The sequence below is a fragment of the Elephas maximus genome, chromosome 12 (genome assembly GCF_024166365.1).
Source record: "Elephas maximus indicus isolate mEleMax1 chromosome 12, mEleMax1 primary haplotype, whole genome shotgun sequence".
Taxonomy (NCBI): Eukaryota; Metazoa; Chordata; class Mammalia; order Proboscidea; family Elephantidae; genus Elephas; species Elephas maximus.
This window is the reverse complement of record NC_064830.1, coordinates 53740855-53759053: the sequence shown is the minus strand read 5'-3', so window position 1 is coordinate 53759053 and position 18199 is coordinate 53740855. Positions and strand designations below refer to the sequence as shown.

The window sequence follows — 18199 nt, the reverse complement described above, 5'->3', positions numbered from 1 at the left end:
GCTCAGAAAGGAATTTTCCCTGTCAGATATTCCTCAGTTTTCAGAACCCACTTTATTCCTGGTGGGGATGAAATGAAAACACCGAAACCATGACTCCTATGCTGTGTTCCTTGGTATGTCTTGTTTCTTGTGGACCTTCGAGGACTCTGCAAGTGGGCAGAGGCTGAATGGAAACAAACGACTTGTTGATCCATTTTTTTTCTTATTTTAAGCCCTAAAGTTTCTTCCCCAGTGAACTAGGGTAGCATTCTCAAAGTTCTCTGTGGTCTTCAAAGTCTGTCTTTTTCCAAACACAGATTGTGTGGGGCTGGATTTTCTTCATATACTTCAACCAAAATAAGATACCAAAACAGACTGAGTACAGAAGCAGATGTGATACCCCACCTGTCTTATATTAAACCAGTCATTAAAGAGACAAAAAATCAAACAATGCCACTCTTCTCACTGATCTTTTTTTTAATTTTGGAAAATAGTTACTTTTTTTAATATTATATGTTAACATGTATTGAGTTTATTATTTTAATGAATCAATCAATAAATATTTTAAATTATTGTTTTAATTGTGAACACAGTAAATAGCAATAGTTAGACTCATAAAAACAAAAGCTATTTGGGATCCTCAATAATTTTCAAGAGTGTGAATTTCTATCCTGTTACATGGGATCACTACGAGTCGGAATGGACTTGACAATACCCAAGAACAACAAAGGGTTCCTGAGACCAAAAGTTTGTGAACCACTTAACTAAGGAAGAGAGATGAGTTCAAGAAAAACTTAATATTCGACATTTACTCATACTTGGACTTAGAATTATGCCATGAGATAGAGAAAACAGATTTACACTCAATCCATCCTATGGGAAAATAATTTCAGAAATGAAACAGCAGGTATGAGAGTATGAGAGCTGATCTGGGAAGCCCTCAATAGATAATTTCACCTTAGAACTGTGCTATTTAAAAAGCCCTCTTGTGCGTCATCTCCCATGATTTCGAAAGGGCTTTTTCACTGGAGATGGGGTCATTGTGTTTTCCTTACGCTTGACTCCTACACTTAATAGTAAAGTAGAATGCGCTGGTTTCTTTATTCATTTTTCCTCTGGTTCTAATTTCAGGCTCTCCTAAATAGTCGAGAGGATTCATCGCAGCTGATGTTGGATACCAAATATCTTTTTCAAGTCACATTTCCTTTTACCCCCTCCCTACATGCTCTAGAAATGATCCAGATCCCCAGCAGTTTCAAGCTGGGTTTTCTCAATAGATTATAGCAGAAGAAAACACAGTAAATGCATTTTTCTCTCAAAAACTAAGTGAAGGTCAAACATGATGTTTATTAATCAAAACTGGAAATGCTTTGTAATGTAATTTAAGGAAGAAAATAAGGCTCTCCCAGATGGACCTATTCATCCTATTTCTTGCCAGCCACACCTTCCCTTCATTCATGGTGGCAATGCTGCTGCTACAACTTGCAAGAATTAACAAGTACCACCTGCGACTGGAAAGGCCACTTAGCTTTGGAATCTGAGCCAGCTTTCGTTGGAATTCCTGGAAGGCTTCTATTTTCTTCCAGGTGCCTCTTGGTTCAGATAGGTCTTGTGACAGGGCCCCACTGAGAGGGAGGGATTCTGGGGACACAGCATCTCCCAAGTCTCATGTGAAGCGAAGGTACGTTTATGAAACCACAGGGGGCTCCAGGCTGAGGCTTACAGGAAATACACCCATTTGGCCACCATGTTCTTGTTAGATGCCATCAAGTCGGTTCCGACACATAACAACCCTAGGCACGACAGAACAAAACACTGCCTGGTCCTGCGCCATCCTCACAATCACTGTTGTACTTCAGCCCATCGTTGCAGCCACTGTGTCAGTCCATCGCATTGAGGGTCTTCCTCTTTTCGCTGACCCTCTACCAAGCATGATGTCCTTCTCCAGTGGCTGGTCCCTCCTGATAACATATCCAAAGTATGTCACACGAAGTCTTGCCATCCTTGGTTCTAAGGAGCATTCTGGCTATACTTTACCAAGACATATTTGTTCTTTCTTCAGGCAGTCCATGGTATATTCAATATTCACCAGCACCATAATTCAAAGGCATCAATTCTTTTTCAGTCTTCCTTATTCTTTTTTTTTTTTTTTATTCATTGTCCAGCTTTTGCAAGCACATGAGGTGATTGAAAACAACAAGGCTTGGGTCAGGTGCACCTTAGTCCTTAAAGTGATATTTTTGCCTTTTAATAGGATAAAGAGATTTTTTTGCAGCAGATTTGCCCAATGCAATGCTACAACTGATTTCTTGTCTCCTGCTTCCATGGGCATTGATTGTGGATCCAAGTAAAATGAACTCCTTGACAACTTCACTCTTTCTCTGTTTATCATGATGTTGCTTACTGGTCCAGCTGTGACGATTTTTGTTTTCTTTATACTGAGGTGTAATCTATACTGAAGGCTGTGGCCTTTGATCTTCATCAATAAGTGCTTCAAGTCCTCTTCATTTTCGGCAAGCAGGGTTGTGTCATCTGCGTATTGCAGGTTGTTTGAGTCTTCTCCCAATCCTGAAGCAGCATTCTTCTTCATATAATCCAGCTTCTCAGATTATTTGCTCAGCATACAGATTGAGTAAGTATGGTGAAAGGATACAACCCTTTCGCACTCCTTCCTGACTTTAAAACACGCAGTATCCCCTTGTTCTGTTCAAAAGACTGCATCTTGGCCTAAGTACAGGTTTCTCATGAGCACAATTAAGAGTCCTGGAATTCCCATTCTTCGCAATGTTATCCATTTTCTTTTGATGCTTCCTACGTCATTTAATATTTTCCCTAAGGCTTGAATTTTTTCTTCAGTTCTTTCAGCTTGAGAAATGCCAAGCATGTTCTCCCTTTTTGGTTTTCTAACTCCACAAGCCTTTGCACATTTCATAATATTTTGTCTTCTCAAGCTACTTCTTGAAATCTTCTCTTCAGCGCTTCATTTCTTCTGTTCAGTTTAACTACTGTACGTTCAAGAGCAAGTTTCAGAGTCTCTTCTGACATTCATTTGTATCTTTTCTTTCCTGTCTTTTTAATGACCTCTTGCTTTCTTCATGTATAATGTCCTTGATGTCATTCCACAACTTGTGATCTCTGGTCATAAGCCTACCATAGCCCACTAAAAATCCTCTTGCCCCATGCCTGCTGGGGGTGAGGGTGTGATATTCACTAGTCTTATTACTAAAAAAAAAAAAATTTTTTTTATTACTACTAAATGTTCTTTCCTAAAAAATATTTACTATTTCAAGCCACTCTAGTTTTTAATAGAATATCAGATATTGAATCTGAAATCAATATGAAGTTTTTCACTTAATTGTCATGCCTTTTACCTTTTTTTACCATAATGCCAACATATTTGTCATTGACTTTTGTTATATCTTTTCATATAATTTTTAAAAGCTATGTTAAAAAAAAGCAACCTAAGTGATTTTCTCTATCTAATCAGCATTTGAATATACATATTTTTAATTTTTTTTCATAAAAATATCTAAAGAATTATGTTAGTTCCTCCTCTTGAGATTCCAAGCCTTATAGGAACTGGCTATTTCTTGTTCCCCCTAAACCCTGTCATTCCTTCCTTTTAGAGCCTAAGACATCATGGGATACATGCTCTCAGCCTGTGGCCTGTTGATCCATCACTTTTCTGAGCCACCCCAAGAATCCCAATGCCCCTTTATTTCTTACAGAGCCACAGGCAATAGCTGTGATTTTGTGATACCAACACATATCTTAGGAGTGAAAATAATACATGATTATGAAGCAACATCACTTTAACTCAGCTCATTTAAATCCATTGTGTATGAAGAAATGACATGTAGAACTTCCTTACCATTTTAATCAATAAAATACATTACCAAATAAATTGGGTCAGATCTTTTAATTGCTAGGACATTGCATTTCTCTTAAGTGCAGTTTTATGCCTCTTTAAGGGTCATTCTTAAAGATGCTAAAATATTTATAGATTCATAATGTCCCATAAAAAGTATGTAAGAATTTTTAGAGAGGAACTAAAATGTCATAAGTGTCTCCATGGGGCTACCAGACTGCATCACAATGAGGGGCCACTTGGCAGAGAGTTGGCTGGTTTCTGATCCTCAACCATGACCTTCTCCATGCTCCTTCCAGATCTCCCCCAGGCAGAGGTGTAATGAAGTTATGGCAGGTAGGGTGCAGGCCCTGGGTGCTGCTTGAGGACGATGCTAATGAGCAGTTTCTGTTGGCCACCACAGTTTCCATAACCAGCAATCTAAAGCTGATTACCATAGGCGCTATTATCCGTAGATAAGCCCCTGCCCCCACGCCTGAGGAGCCCATCACCCAACCATTTCAGATCACATAACCCAGGATTTGTGTCTCTTTTACAGCACTTACCCTGGGCTATAAGCCAGTGTTTTGCACTTGTTTTCTCTACTAGTCAATCAGCTAGTTCCTGGAGGGGAGGGGCCATCCTTTCTCATCTCTGCATTCATCTTGATGCTGGTGAGATGGGATTGAACTGAAGGAGCAAAGTCCTATTGGAGGTGGCAGGGATTGGAGTGCAGAGTGGAGGTCAGCCTTGAAAAGGAGCAGATCTTGTTTGAGGACGATGGGGCCTGTAGAGGCCAAAGAATTCATGAGTGGAGAAGTAGGGAGAGGGAGGCGCTCACCCCACAGTCCACTACGTCTATAAAGCCAAAGGTGGGAAGAGTGGGATCAGAACTGTGAGGAGGCCAGAAGATGCAGGTAACATTCAGTCACAGGTGAATGGAGAGGGCATGGATTCACAGGCTCAATTAGAACTCTGCCTCTTACAGTGTTCAGATGACTGGGCCTGAGAAACGTCCACAGGAGTAATGAAGGGACCTGGTGAGGTAGATGGGCAGAGGGTTCCAGGGTGAGTATGTGATGCAAGCAGCCATGAGGGCCCCAATAGTGACAGAACTAACTGCAGGTGGGAAGGAATTAAGCAAGCCAATCTCTAATGCCAAGGTAAGGAGATTAGATATGGTGCAGTCCCTTTTCCACCTTCACGGCTGCGGCTGCAACTACTTGCCTCTCTGCTACTATTTCTGTTGACTTGGGGAAGGTATGTATTAGCTAATGTTAAATTAGAATACTCAGATGTTCTGAAATGCTTAGGAAAATCTCCCATTGTGTCTACACCGAGGCGTTAGCAGTGGTCTCTGTGCCGTACCTCTCAGTTAGGACATTGTGTTTTTGTTCTTAATTTCTAAATGCTAGTTTTTCCACAAATCACATGCACTTATTTTGAAATAATAAAAAAAGTGATTTGTTTTTAAAATATATTTTAAAAAACTAAGCATCTTTAAAATCATTTAATCAGTTTAAAAACTTGATCCAGGTGACACTTTTATATAGGTTAATATAAACCTCAGAGTACAGCATGTGGGGGAGAGGTTTTGAACACTGAACATTTACAGTCATAGCAAGTCTGTGAGATGTATCCACATTGTTGTGTGTCTCAGTAGCTCATTTTTTACTGTTATGTAGTATTCTACTGAATGAACACATCACAGTTTATCTATTCTGCTGGTGAGCATTTGGGTTTTTCCAGTTTGGGGCTATTATGAATAAGCCTGCTGTAAACATTCTTGTTCACGATTTCTGTTTTTTTTTTTTTTTTAGAGGTCATAAGCACTCATTTCAGTTGAGTATATATCCAAGAGTAGAACTAGGTCATAGAATATATGTATGTTTAGTAGGCCCTGCCAAATAATTTTCACGTTTATGCTCCCACTAGCAATAAAAGAAGGAGCCCTGCATAAGTGCTCAGCTGCTACCTGGTTGGAACTCACCAGCCACTCCATGGAGAAAGATGTGGTAGTCAGCTTACGTAAAGATCACAGCCTTGGAAACCCTATGCGGCAGTTCTACTCTGTCCTGTAGGGTCACTATGAGTCAGAATTGACTCAACGACAATGGGTTTGAGGTGGTTTTTTTGGTTTAGCAATGGAAGAGTGTTCCAGCCCTCCATATCCTTACCAACATTTGGTGTTACCGAGTCAATCATCACAACTAGCGAAATCTAGAACGTTTCCAACATCCCCAAAAGAAATCTTGGACCCATTAGCAGTAACTCCCAATTTTCTCCTCCTCCTAGCCCCTGGCAACCACTACTTTCTGTCTCTATGAATCTGACTCTTCTGGACACTTCATATAAATGGAATCATACAATATACAGTATTTTTGTGTCTAGCTCCTTTCACTTAGAATAATATTTTCATCATTTATCCATGTTGTCAATTCTTCAGTTTTCCTTATTCATGGTCCACCTTTCGCATGCATATGAGTTGATTGAAAACATCATGGCTTGGGTCAGGCCACCTTAGTCCTCCAAGTAACGTCTTTGCTTTTTAACGCATTAAAGAGGTTGCAGCAGATTTGCCCAACGCAATATGTCATTTTGTTACCACAATTTCATGAGTTAGAGCCGCCTGCCACCGTCAATTCTTGAGACAGGGGTGAGGTGGATAGCAAGAGCTTTATTACATACCGATATATAGAAGACAGAGGGTAATGATCTCCTCCTAAACCTGTCTGTTTCAAGAAACTAGAGGCCAGCTGGAGTTTTATAGGGAAAAGGCGACATGGATTTTAGGAACGTGTAGAATGTCCATTCTCTTCTTGTGTAGTTTTGGTGGTCACGTCTCAAACAGTTGATCTTTTCCTGCTATTATCCCATCAGCCCAGGGGGTGACTGGCACCATCCTGGTGAGCATCATCTTGTTTGACAGTCTTAGATTGATATAACTTATTTTTCCACAGTCCTAGGGGAAACATTGGTTAACTTTTAACATTTAGAGGCGCTAACAGCAAAATCATACTTGGAGACAGAGACAGACTAGGGAAGGGGAAAAAAAAAGGCACAGGTACTGTTCAAGATATGGCTGAGCAGCCTGTTCCACTTTGATCTCTTGACTGCTGCTTCCATGGGCATTGATTGTGGATCCAAGTAAAATGAAGTCTCTGGCAACTTCAGTCTTTTCTCCCTTTATCATGATGTTGCTCATTGGTCCAGTTGTGAGGGTTTTTGTTTTCTTTATGTTGAGGTGCAATCCATACTGAAGGCTGTAGTCTTTGGTCTTCATCAATAAGTGCTTCCAGTCCTCTCACTTTCAGCAAGCAAGATTGTGTTGTCTGCATATCACAGGTTGTTTATGAGTCTTCCTCCAATCCTGATCCCCCATTCTTCTTCCTGTACTCCAGCTTCTCAGATTATTTGCTCAATATACAGATTGAATATGTATGGTGAAAGGATACAATTCTGACACACACCTTTCCTGACTTTAAACCATGCAATATCTGGGGTTTTATTTTTGTTGTTGGGTTAGTATCCCCTTATTGTGTTGGAACGTCTGCCTCTTGGTCTACGTACAGGTTCCTTATGAGCACAATTAAGTGTTCTGGAATTCCCAATGTTATCCATAATTTGTTCTGATCCACACAGTGGACTATGCCTTTGCATAGTCAATAAAACACAGGTAAACATCTTTCTGGTATTCTCTGCTTTCAGTCAAGATCCATCTGACATCAGCAATTATATTCCACATTCACTTTGAAATCTGGCTTGAATTTCTGGCAGTTCTCTGTAGACGTATTGCTGCAACTGCTTTTGAATGATTTTTCAGCATAATTTTACTTGCCTGTGATATTAATGATATCAATAATCTCCACATTCTATTTGATCTTTACCAGTAAGTGCTTCCAATCCTCTTCATTTTGAGCAAGCAGGGTTGTGTCATTTCTTTGGAATGGGCACAAATATGGATCTCTTCCAGTTGGTTGGCCAGGTAGCTCTCTTCCAAATTTCTTGGCATAGATGAGTGAGCACTTCCAGGGCTGCAATCGTTTGTTGAAACATCTCAATTGGTAATCTGTCAATTCCTGAAGCCTTGTTTTACACCAATGCCTTCAGCGCAGTTTGGACTTCTTCCTTCAGTACCATTGGTTCTTGATCATATGCTACCTCCTGAAATGGCTGAAGGTTGACCAATTCTTTTTGGTGGACAGTGATTCTGTGTATTCCATCTTCTTTTGATGTTTCCTGCACTGTCCAATTTTTTCCCCCGTCAAATCCTTCAGTATTGTGACTCAAGGCTTGAATTTTTTCTTCGGTTCTTTCAGCTTGAGAAATGCTGAGCGTGTTCTTCCCTTTTGGTTTTCTAGCTCCAAGTGTTCATTATAATACTGTACTTTGTCTTCTCGAGCCGCCCTTTGAAATCTTCTGTTCAGCTCTTTTACTTCATCGTTTCTTCCTTTTGCTTTAGCTACTGTATGTTCAAGAGCAAGTTTCAGAGTCTCTTCTGACATCCATTTTGGTATTTTTTTTTTCTTTTCTGTCTTTTTAATGACCTCTTGCTTTCTTCATGTATGATGTCCTTGACATCATTCCACAACTCGTCTGGTCTTCGCTCATTAATGTTGAATGTGTCAAATCTACTCCCGAGATGGTCTCTAAATTCAGGTGGGATATACTCAATGTCACATTTTGGCTGTACTTCTATAACACTTGTTAAAAATGGAGCCTTTTTACCTTTTTCTTGTCAAACTGCTCTTTGAAGCATTTGCTCTAGCTGTGAAAAACTCCTTCATCATAAAAAGGATTATTGACAATAAATACAATAGAATGTATTAAATTTAGCTGATGATACAAATACTAAATAAAAAGCATCAGGATATGAAAATATAAATAGTATCACCCCAATGTTCTTTAAAATCTATTCTTTTGTACACCAAAGTGTGAAAAGGAGTCTCACTGGGTGGTGAGATTATAGGTGCCTTCTATTCCTTCTCCACTCGGTCTTTTGGATCTTCTTACCTTCCATTTCTGAGCTCCTACTCTGGTCCAGAGCTCATTTCCTCTTTCCCAGAATATATTTCTTAACCTAGTTGATTTTCCTGCTGTCCATTCTCTCTCTGACCTACTTCTGGAAGCACAAATGCTGGAATAATCCACTTGAATGACGTTACTCCCTTGCTTAAAAACCCATGGCTCACCGACCTAATGATATTACTCCGAGTGCTCAGCCTGACCTTGTTACTGGCTGCCTTTGCAGGGTGTGTGGGGGAAGGGAGCCAACGTTTACAGAGCTCTCTCTGGTGGCAGACAGGCCATTTCACAGTCTTTAACTCTGATAAAGCAGAGCAGCTTGACTGAGTTAGCACCATGGTAAGGTATGGAGATCCACTAATGAATATTCAGGCCCCACCACTGGCCTTGAACTCCTTTAATCACTCTAGGTTTCCTCACTTGTCACATGGATGTCCTGCCTTCCCCATAGGGTTTATGAGAAGACAGGGCCCAGTGCTCTGTGGCGGTCAGTAGCTGACTACCTTCCAGTCCCACTCCTAGGGACTGCCCTCTGTGTGAACACTGGAACACATCTCTCTACTTCTTTGTTACGTAGAGTTCAGCCAAACTCTCTCTAGCCCCGTGGGGACTTCTACATGGCCAACATTCTACCTCAGAAGTATCCCCATTGCCACCTTCCCCACAAACACATCCCTCTCAAATTCAGCTCTGTTGAAAGACCAGCATCCCAAAATATCTTTTAGACTCAGGGAGTCATTTCTTTGACTCAAAGTGGCTCAGTCTTTGGTGCACCTATTAAATTGACATGCAGAATTGACATGGCTAAGATGGCTGTTTAACCTCCTTGTCCTCTATCTCCAACAATGGTACCACGACCCCCTCAGTTTCCCAAACCAGAAACCTGGGAGACATCTCCCTCTCTTTGTTGTCACACATCACCAAGTCCAACTCCTTCTTCCTGAGCGTGGCCTGAATCAACCCACTGCATTGCTTTAATTCAGGCCTCCCTCGTGTCTTACCTAAGTGTTGCCATAGGCTCCTTTCTACATATCCAGACTTATTCCCACCCCATCCTTCCTTCCTGCTGCTGCTGCTGCCACTCATCAGGGCAACAGAGCATCCACTGAGCGCTTACTATACGCCTGACCATGTGCTAAGTGCTTTATGTATTGCCTTATAAATTCCCCCCAGTGACCCCATGAGGGTGGATTTTAAGATCCCCATTTGATAGGTCATGAGACAAAGGCTCAGAGAGGTCAGGTACTTGCCTAAGTAGAGGGGCTGGGACCTGGTCAACCAGAGCTTGCACCCTTATCTACCAGGTATTTTTGCTATAAGAATGCTCTTCCTAATATGACAATCCGACCATGTCACTCCTCCCAACCCTTCAGTGCCACACAAGGCAATAGGCTAACACGTGCAGTGCTTAGAACAGTGTCTGGCACATAATAAACTCAACCTAAGGGTTAGTGGCAGTGGTGTTATTATTCCATGCCTGTCTTTCTAGTCACATCTACCCCTTCCTCAGAAGCACTTCAGGTTCTAGCCATGCTTGGTAAAAGGAAAAAAAAATTGCCATTGAATTGACTCCAACTCGTGGCAACCCCATGTGTGTCACAGTACAACTGTGCTCCATAGGGTTTTTAATGGCTGATTTTTTTCAGAAGTAGATCACCAGGCCTTTCTTCCAAGGTGCTTCTTGGTGGGTGAACCTGCCACCTTTCAGTTAGCTGCTGAGCGCATTACCTATTGGCATCACCAAGGGATTCCAGCCAGCTGGTGGGACCCCCAAATGTTGCAGCACCCCCCCCATCCCCATCCCTCTACAGAGGACGCATACTTTTCCCCTCACCCCACTTCCCTTCACCACTTACCTGCTGAAGTCCCCCTCAGGGCTCTGCTCCAGGTCATCTCCTCCCATAAGCCCTCTCTTGACCTGCTGGCCCAGTCAGGATTGGCCTCTCCCCAGGGCTGCCCTGCCTCAGTGTCCTGGCCCCATCCATCCACTTCTGGGTGAACCTGTTGCACTGGGCCTGATCAGGGACCCTGGGTCTTTGGCTGTTGCATGCTTAATGAGAGGGTGCAGGCGTTGCAGGGTACCAGCAACACACTGTGCTTCATGGCTTTGGTGGGTCAGGATCCACCAATTGGTGACGCTTGTCTACACTCCAAAAGTTTACACACTGGGAGGAGAATGTTTTTTAAATGTTTTAAATTGTCACTGAACAATTTGTGTCGAAATTGTTGAATGGGAACCTAAATTGCTGTGTAAACCTTCACTGAAAACACAATATTATTAAATAAGCAAACAAACAAGTGTTTTAAATTACAGTACCCATTACACTACAGTTGCCGTTGTGGGAGCCCAGGACTGACCCGGGACTTCAGCAGGCTGGGTTAAAAAAGTAAAATTTTTTTTTTTTTTTAATTTAGAGGTGATAAATTCAGAAAACCTCTTGTCTGGTATTTCCTCACTGATTAAGTAAATGAGTTGGTGTTGACCCAGCATGTTGTAATAAACAGATGGTAACAAATGAACTGCCTATACTATGTGTCCCGCACGTGGAGGTCTGAGCGTGATCACAATGAAAGAAGATGAGGTTTTAGAAAGCAGTTCCTGTTGGCTGTTCATGCCCCAGCTATTTTTCCTTTTCAGCTTCATCTTGGGTAGAAGATGTGTGACCAGACCTTTCTAGTTAATGTATTTGGCTCCTGTGACAAGTGTTTAAAACAAAGGGCTCTGAGGCCAGTTTTCAAGAAATCTCAACAACTCAGCTACTGTTCAATATGTGCCGAAATAGTAAGTGCCACTTTTTAAAAATTTAAGTAGTTACCTATCTTAAAATGATGTCTAATGTGAGGGTTTTAGGACAAAGGAGTTGCCAAGAATCAGCTGACACAACATAAACTTTGTCAGCACCCCAAAGCTTTGTGAGGCAGTACAGCCCTAGGGTTCAGTGTAGACTCTGGTGTCTGACTGCCTGAGTTCAAATCCAAATTGTGTTTCTTGAAGGTGGTGTGCTTTCACTTCTCTCAAGTCTGTAAAATAGGGAAAATGAGAGCCTCTATCTCACAGGTGCTTGTGAGAAATGAGTAAATTTGATAAAGTGTTTAAAACAGTACCCAGCACAGGAAGTGCTCGATGAATGTTTTAGCTATCATTATTTCTCAGGGCCAATTTTTTTTAAACTTCTGTCTTCTATCAATCTGTCTGGCAAGCAACCAAGCTAAAGAGGACTATTTGGTAAATAAACAGGCTGGGAGCACCTTTCCAAGGGCCCTGCCACTGCAGTATCCAGGAACAGCTGTATGGTTGAAGACTGAACCAGATGGGACCACAGTAGTGAGCAAAATTAAGCTGAAGAAAAAGTGCTCTTTGGGCTGGAGAAAAAAGTAGAACAAAATTCTAACTCACAAAAAAAAAAAAAAAAGACTGGTATGACAGAGACTGGAGAAGCCCCAAGAGTATGGCCCCCAGACATCATTTCAGCTCAGTAATGAAGTCACTCCTGAGGTTCACCTTTCAGCCAAAGATTAGACAGGCCCATAAAACAAAATGAGACTAAATGGGCACATCAGTTCAGAGGCAAGGACAAGGAGGCAGGAGGGAACAGGAAACCTGGTAATAGAGAACCCAAGGTCAAGAAGGGGAGAGTGTTGACATATCATGGGGTTGGTAACCAATGTTATAAAACAACATGTGTACTAATTGTTTAAAAGAAGTTTGTTTTTTCGGTAAACCTTCATCTAAAGAACAATAAAAAAATTACTTATTAAAAAAGTGTTCTTGTAACTACTTTAAGTGAAGGGAAAGACAGGACACAGTATAGGGGAGGTCAGTACAATTGGACTAAACCAAAAGCGAAGTTTCCTGAATAAACTGAATGCTTTGAAGGCCAGCGTAGCAGGGGCAGGGGCCTGGGGACCATGGTTTCAGGGGACATCTAAGTCAATTGGCATAATAAAATCTATGAACAAAACATTCTGCATCCCACTTTGAAGAGTGGCATCTGGGGTCTTAAACACTATCAAGTGGCCAACTAAGATGCATCAATTGGTCTCAACCCACCTGGATCAAAGGAGAATGAAGAACACCGAAGACACAAGGTGATTACAAGCCCAAGAGACAGAAAGGGCCACATGAACCAGAGACTACATCATCCTGAGACCAGAAGAACTAGATGGTGCCCGGCTACAACAATGACAGCCCTGAGAGGGAACACGACAGAGAACCCCTGAGGGAGCAGGAGAGCAGTGGGATGCAGACCTCAAATTCTCATAAGACCAGGCTGAATGGTCTGACTGAGACTAGAAGGACCCTGGTGGTCATGGCCCCCAGATCTTCTGTTGCCACAGGACAGGAACCATTCCTGAAGCGAACTCTTCAGACATGGATTGGACTGGACAATGGGTTGGAGAGGGATGCTGGTGAGGAGTGAGCTATTTAGATCAGGTGGACACTTGAGACTATGTTGGCATCTCCTGCCTGGAGGGGAGACAAGAGGGTGGAGAGGGTTAGAAGCTGACGAAAAGGACACGAAAAGAGAGAGTGGAGGGAGAGAGCAGGCTGTCTCATTAGGGGGAGAGTAATTGGGAGTGTGCAGCAAGGTGTATATGGGTTTTTGGGTGAGAGACTGACTTGATTCGTAAACTTTCACTTAAAGCAAAATAAAAATTATTTTTAAAAACAAGTGTTCTTGTAAGAGAATATTTAGTGGCATGAAAAGATATTCATGACATTAAGTAAAAAGTCACATTACTAAATGTATGTATAGTATGATTCTATTTTTAGTTTTGCATATGTACACATATGCAAATATTGATGTATGTGTGGCGCACTGTCTCTCTGGAAAAATATACCCAAAATGTTAATAATAATTATTTCTGGGAAGGATGATACTTTCCCTTTCTGTATTTTCCAACTTTTATACAGTATATATATATTTCATATTAAAAAATCTATATAAGATAACTTTAAGGTTTACTCAAAGGAATCATACTATCAGTGTGTATGAATTCAATTATAATAGTTTCCAGAAGCTCTCCACTATACATTACTGAAAAAGAATTTTGTAGAAGTCTTTTAAATACAGCAGCTTTGAGGCAAGGATTTGGTGAAAAGGGGGAGCTTTAAAAATAAGAAACAGGAAGCATCCTAAGGAGAAGGTTTGCGTTGCCTCCTGGTGGAGACTGACTTCTTGGTGTCACACCCAGGAGACAGCACCCCCCCTCCACCAAAAAGCAGGGCTTTCTGAGGATAGATAAATAGTCCCTGTCATCACACAGAGTTCAAAATTCAAAGACAGAAGGAACTAAAGCAGACAACACAGAGAGAGCTGCCAGGTGTTTGCTATAGAACAAGGAGAGAGAGCAAGTTGGCAGGGAGCCTACATCCTATATACATACATACATTCATTTGTTCCTTCATTCAACAAACATTAACTGAGCACCTATAGTATGCCTGTCACTGTTTAGGAGCTTGGAGACACAGAGTGTCTTAGCACTCTAGTGCTGCTGTAACAGAAATATCACAAGTAGGTGGCTTTAACAAACAGAAATTTATCCTCTCACAGTCTAGTAGGCGAGCTGTCCAAATTCAGGGCATCAGCTCCAGGGGAAGGCTTTCTTTGTCAGTTCTGGAGGAAGATCCTTCTCATCAATCTTCCCCTGGACTAGTAGCTTCTCCACGCAGGAACCCCAGGTCCAAAGGACGCGCTCTGCTCCCAGTGCTGCTTCTTGGTGGTATGAGGTCCCCCTGTCTCTCTGCTCACTTCTGTCTTTTATATATTAAAAGAGATGGCCTCAAGACACAATCCAATCTTGTAGATTGAGTCCTGCATCATTAATGTAACTGCCACCAGTTCCACCTCATTAACCTCGCAGAGGTAGGATTTACAACACATAGGAAAATCACATCAGATGACAAAATGGTAGACAATCACACAATACTGGGAATCATAGCCTAGCCAAATTGATACACATATTTTTTGGGGACACGATTCAATCCATGACACAGAGGTATACAGGGCAGATAGGTTTCTGCTCTTGTACTGTTGTCTTCAAGAAGGCAGAATCAGAAAACAATAAAGCACATGAATGAGTAGGGCCATTTGACACAGGGATACCTGTATTCAAAGAATTAAAGAAGGAGGGTGGGGCAGATTGCTGCTTTAGACTTGGCGTTGGAGAAGACTACTCTGAAGAGGAACCTGAATTGGGCCCTGGATGATAGGAAGAGGCCAGTCACGTCAAGGTCCAGGGCACAGCATCCCAGGTGGAAGAAATGACAAGTGCAAAGGCACTAGCATGGGAACAGCCCGCTTGGCCTGGCTGAGGAACTCCAAAGAGGCCATTCTGGCTGAATGAAGTAGAGGAAATAGACCCAGACATGCTCCAGGCAAAAGCATCCTTAAAACCAGTTGCCATTGAGTTGAGCCTGACTCATGGCGATCCCATGTGTGTCAGAGTAGAACTATGTTCCATCAGATTTTCAATGCTGATTTTTTGGAAGTAGATCGCCAGACTTTTCTTCCAAGGCACCCCTGGGTGGACAAGAATGTCTCACCTTTCGGTTAGTAGCCAAGAGTGTTAACCATTTGCACCACCCAGGGATCCCCATGAGCATCCTTACCAGGCTCTAAATAAGAAGGGATCTGTAGTTAAATATGCAAATCACACTTGCATTGTTCACTCACAGGAAAAATAGCTGTATCTGTTTAACTATGAAGTAAATCTGGTTATAACTATCAAAAGAAAAAGTGCTCCTTGGGACTAGCAGGGACTAGCGACTGAACACAAATCCTGGCATTTTTCAAACTACACAAAATCAAGTGCTCACCAGAGGTAGCTATGAGTTGGCAGCAAAAATGCCCACAGCATCTCAGAAGCCCTAGGATTGAGTCCTATCTCAGATAATTCACAAAGCTGCACTCAGCAGTGTGGCTGAGCAGAGCCCCCACCTGGTGAAGAGTGGTAAAGCACTCTTTCCTGAAAATCCCGCATTACCAACACATTTTTAAAAATTGATTAAAGAGAGGAAAAATAAAGTTTATATTTTATCCATCTGAAGATAAAAAGTCAGTATTTATCCTCCAGGTGCCATTGCAACCCAGCATGGCCATTACATTAAAAAAAAAAAAAATTCCCATAAAGCCAGTGGTGAATAAACAGCCTGGGGTGGCATAAAACGTATGGGCGCACCATAGTAATCCTGATGTCACTTCAGGCTTAGTGTTACAGGCTGCTACCAGCAGCACATTTTGTTCTGAACTTGGCTCTACAAATTATAAAACTGAGGAAATTTCAGTTCATAAACCAAGCCTACTTTCTAGTGGCCCTACCCTTCTCGAGCAGTGCTATCTACTCATCTAGCTGTTCTGTTTTTAAACAACTCCCTGTTTGTGGAATCCTAGATGTGGGATTCTCTGTAGCATTGTAGATTCCCCCAGGTGACAGGTCCTGCCTGAAGATGCTGTCCCAGGGAACTGTCAAAGGCTGTCTCCACCACAAGCACTTGTTGTAGTTAGTTGCCATTGAGTCAATTACAACTCATGATGACCCCTCATGTGCAGAGCAGAACTGCTCCATTGGGTTTTCAAGGCTGTGACCTTTCAGAAGCACTTGGGGGTTTCCAAATATTCAGACAGCAGCCTTGGCTGAGGAGCGATGTAAATGACCTGGAGCTGGGCATTTGGGTTGTGTACATGTAGCCCTCAGTGGATTATTTTAATGAACAGGGGTGATCCTGTGCAGTGTAATGGGTTGCTTTTTATGTGGCCTTTTTTGCCATGGTCCTGTAACGCCCACCCAGGTGACTGGGAGGGACTGTGTGATAGGGTAATTGTGGCCCATCAAGGGGATTGGTCAGTTTTGCCATCCCACTGGGCTTGAAATGAGCCACCCCAGAGGCAGGAAAGAGAAGAGCCCACCACCACCAAGGAAGGACAGACCAGCAGGAAAAGACCAGCAAAAGACAGGGGAATGGGCTTCCCTGCCCACGGAGCAAGAAAGCTGAGTGCTTTCGGGCAGGGAGAAGCCTACGCCTGACCCACGAATTTGGGACTTGCCAGCCTCCACAACTGCATAAGCCATTTCATGAGTTCTGTGAGAAGTTACATTGAATTAGGGAACCCAAAGACGGGAGAGGGAGTAGTTGATGTCAGAGATTATGGAGTGGTATAGCAGCTTGGAAAAGTTGGCATTTGGGACATCTTTAACCTCTGCTTCATGTGAGCCAGATATGTGTGATCTTTATAAAAGAAATTATTTGTTTACCCTTTAACTCGACCGCTGACCACTGCTGAAATGTGGCACACCTCAACTCTTTCGATCTCCAGCTTCCTCACTTATTGAAAAGAGGTAATACCAAAGTATAGGAAGGCACTTTGCAAACTTTGCCCTGCCATTAAAAAGTTATGTGGCCTTGTCATCTCTAGACAGGAGACCCTCCAGACTGGAGGAGGTTTGGGGTTTATTTTATACAGAGAGCCCTCAGAGGAGGGCACACATCAGTGTGAAGCATCACCCACCCCATGTCTTCACAGATGGGCAGACCCTGAGCCAAGCATACACAGCCAGGCTACTATGGTCCAGGAGATGCCAGCCCCGAGGATGTGATGAGAGGGTGTTGCCTTGACTTAGCCTCCTGAGACGTCCTTGTGAGGAGTGTCCCCATGACTTAATGCCTCATTAAATAACTTCCTGTGAATTCTTGGGTGTGTCAGGCAGCCTTAATAATGACAGCATGAATGCTTGGCATATTCACTCTTCATAAGGACCTTTGAGTAAGATGTTATAAAGAACCTGGGACTCAGAGAACTTAAGTAAATTGCCCAAGGCCCCATAGCAGAGCCAGGATTTTTCCCTGGGCAGTCTGATCTAGAATCTGTGTCTTAATTTTTTTGCTCCATGAACTCTGAAACAGATGTACTGTACTACTTTTTATTTTATTTTTATACATACATAAATGTGTCTGTTTATATAAAAGATATATTTTATCTTATTTTATTTGTATAGTATATACATATTTTATATATCCTGTTTTATATATTCATTTGATAAACTAACATTAATTGAGCACTTACCATATGCCAGTTATAACAAATGCTGAGGATACATTACGAATAAACCTGTATATGCAGGGAAGGGAGAAGAGAACTGACAGTTAATAAGCATCTGCTCTGTATGGAGCGTTTCACTCACACTGTCTTACATAATTCTCCTAACAGCCCCATGAGGTAGATACTAGGCCCATTTTCCAGATAAGGAAAATGAGGAGCTCAAAATCTAATCTCCAAACCATATGTGGATTAAAAAAAAAAAAATTAATTCTAACTTTTCTCAAATGGAGAGTGCCCAGGACAGCAA

At 42.0% G+C, this 18199-nt stretch overlaps 2 protein-coding genes across 3 annotated transcripts in view; both read left to right on the top strand.

Moving 5' to 3' along the window:
* MYO5C (myosin VC) overlaps positions 1-3895 on the top strand; it is a 153921-nt gene extending 150026 nt beyond the window's left edge. The window contains exon 41 of the mRNA XM_049905158.1: positions 1111-3895. Coding sequence (XP_049761115.1) covers positions 1111-1263 — 153 coding nt within the window. The 3' untranslated portion in view covers positions 1264-3895. The remainder of the gene's footprint in view (positions 1-1110) is intronic.
* GNB5 (G protein subunit beta 5) overlaps positions 1-18199 on the top strand; it is a 99442-nt gene that overhangs the window by 168 nt on the left and 81075 nt on the right. For both annotated transcript variants that reach the window (XM_049905163.1, XM_049905159.1), the window contains exon 2: positions 11490-11633. In XM_049905163.1, coding sequence (XP_049761120.1) covers positions 11508-11633 — 126 coding nt within the window. In that variant the 5' untranslated portion in view covers positions 11490-11507. The remainder of the gene's footprint in view (positions 1-11489; positions 11634-18199) is intronic.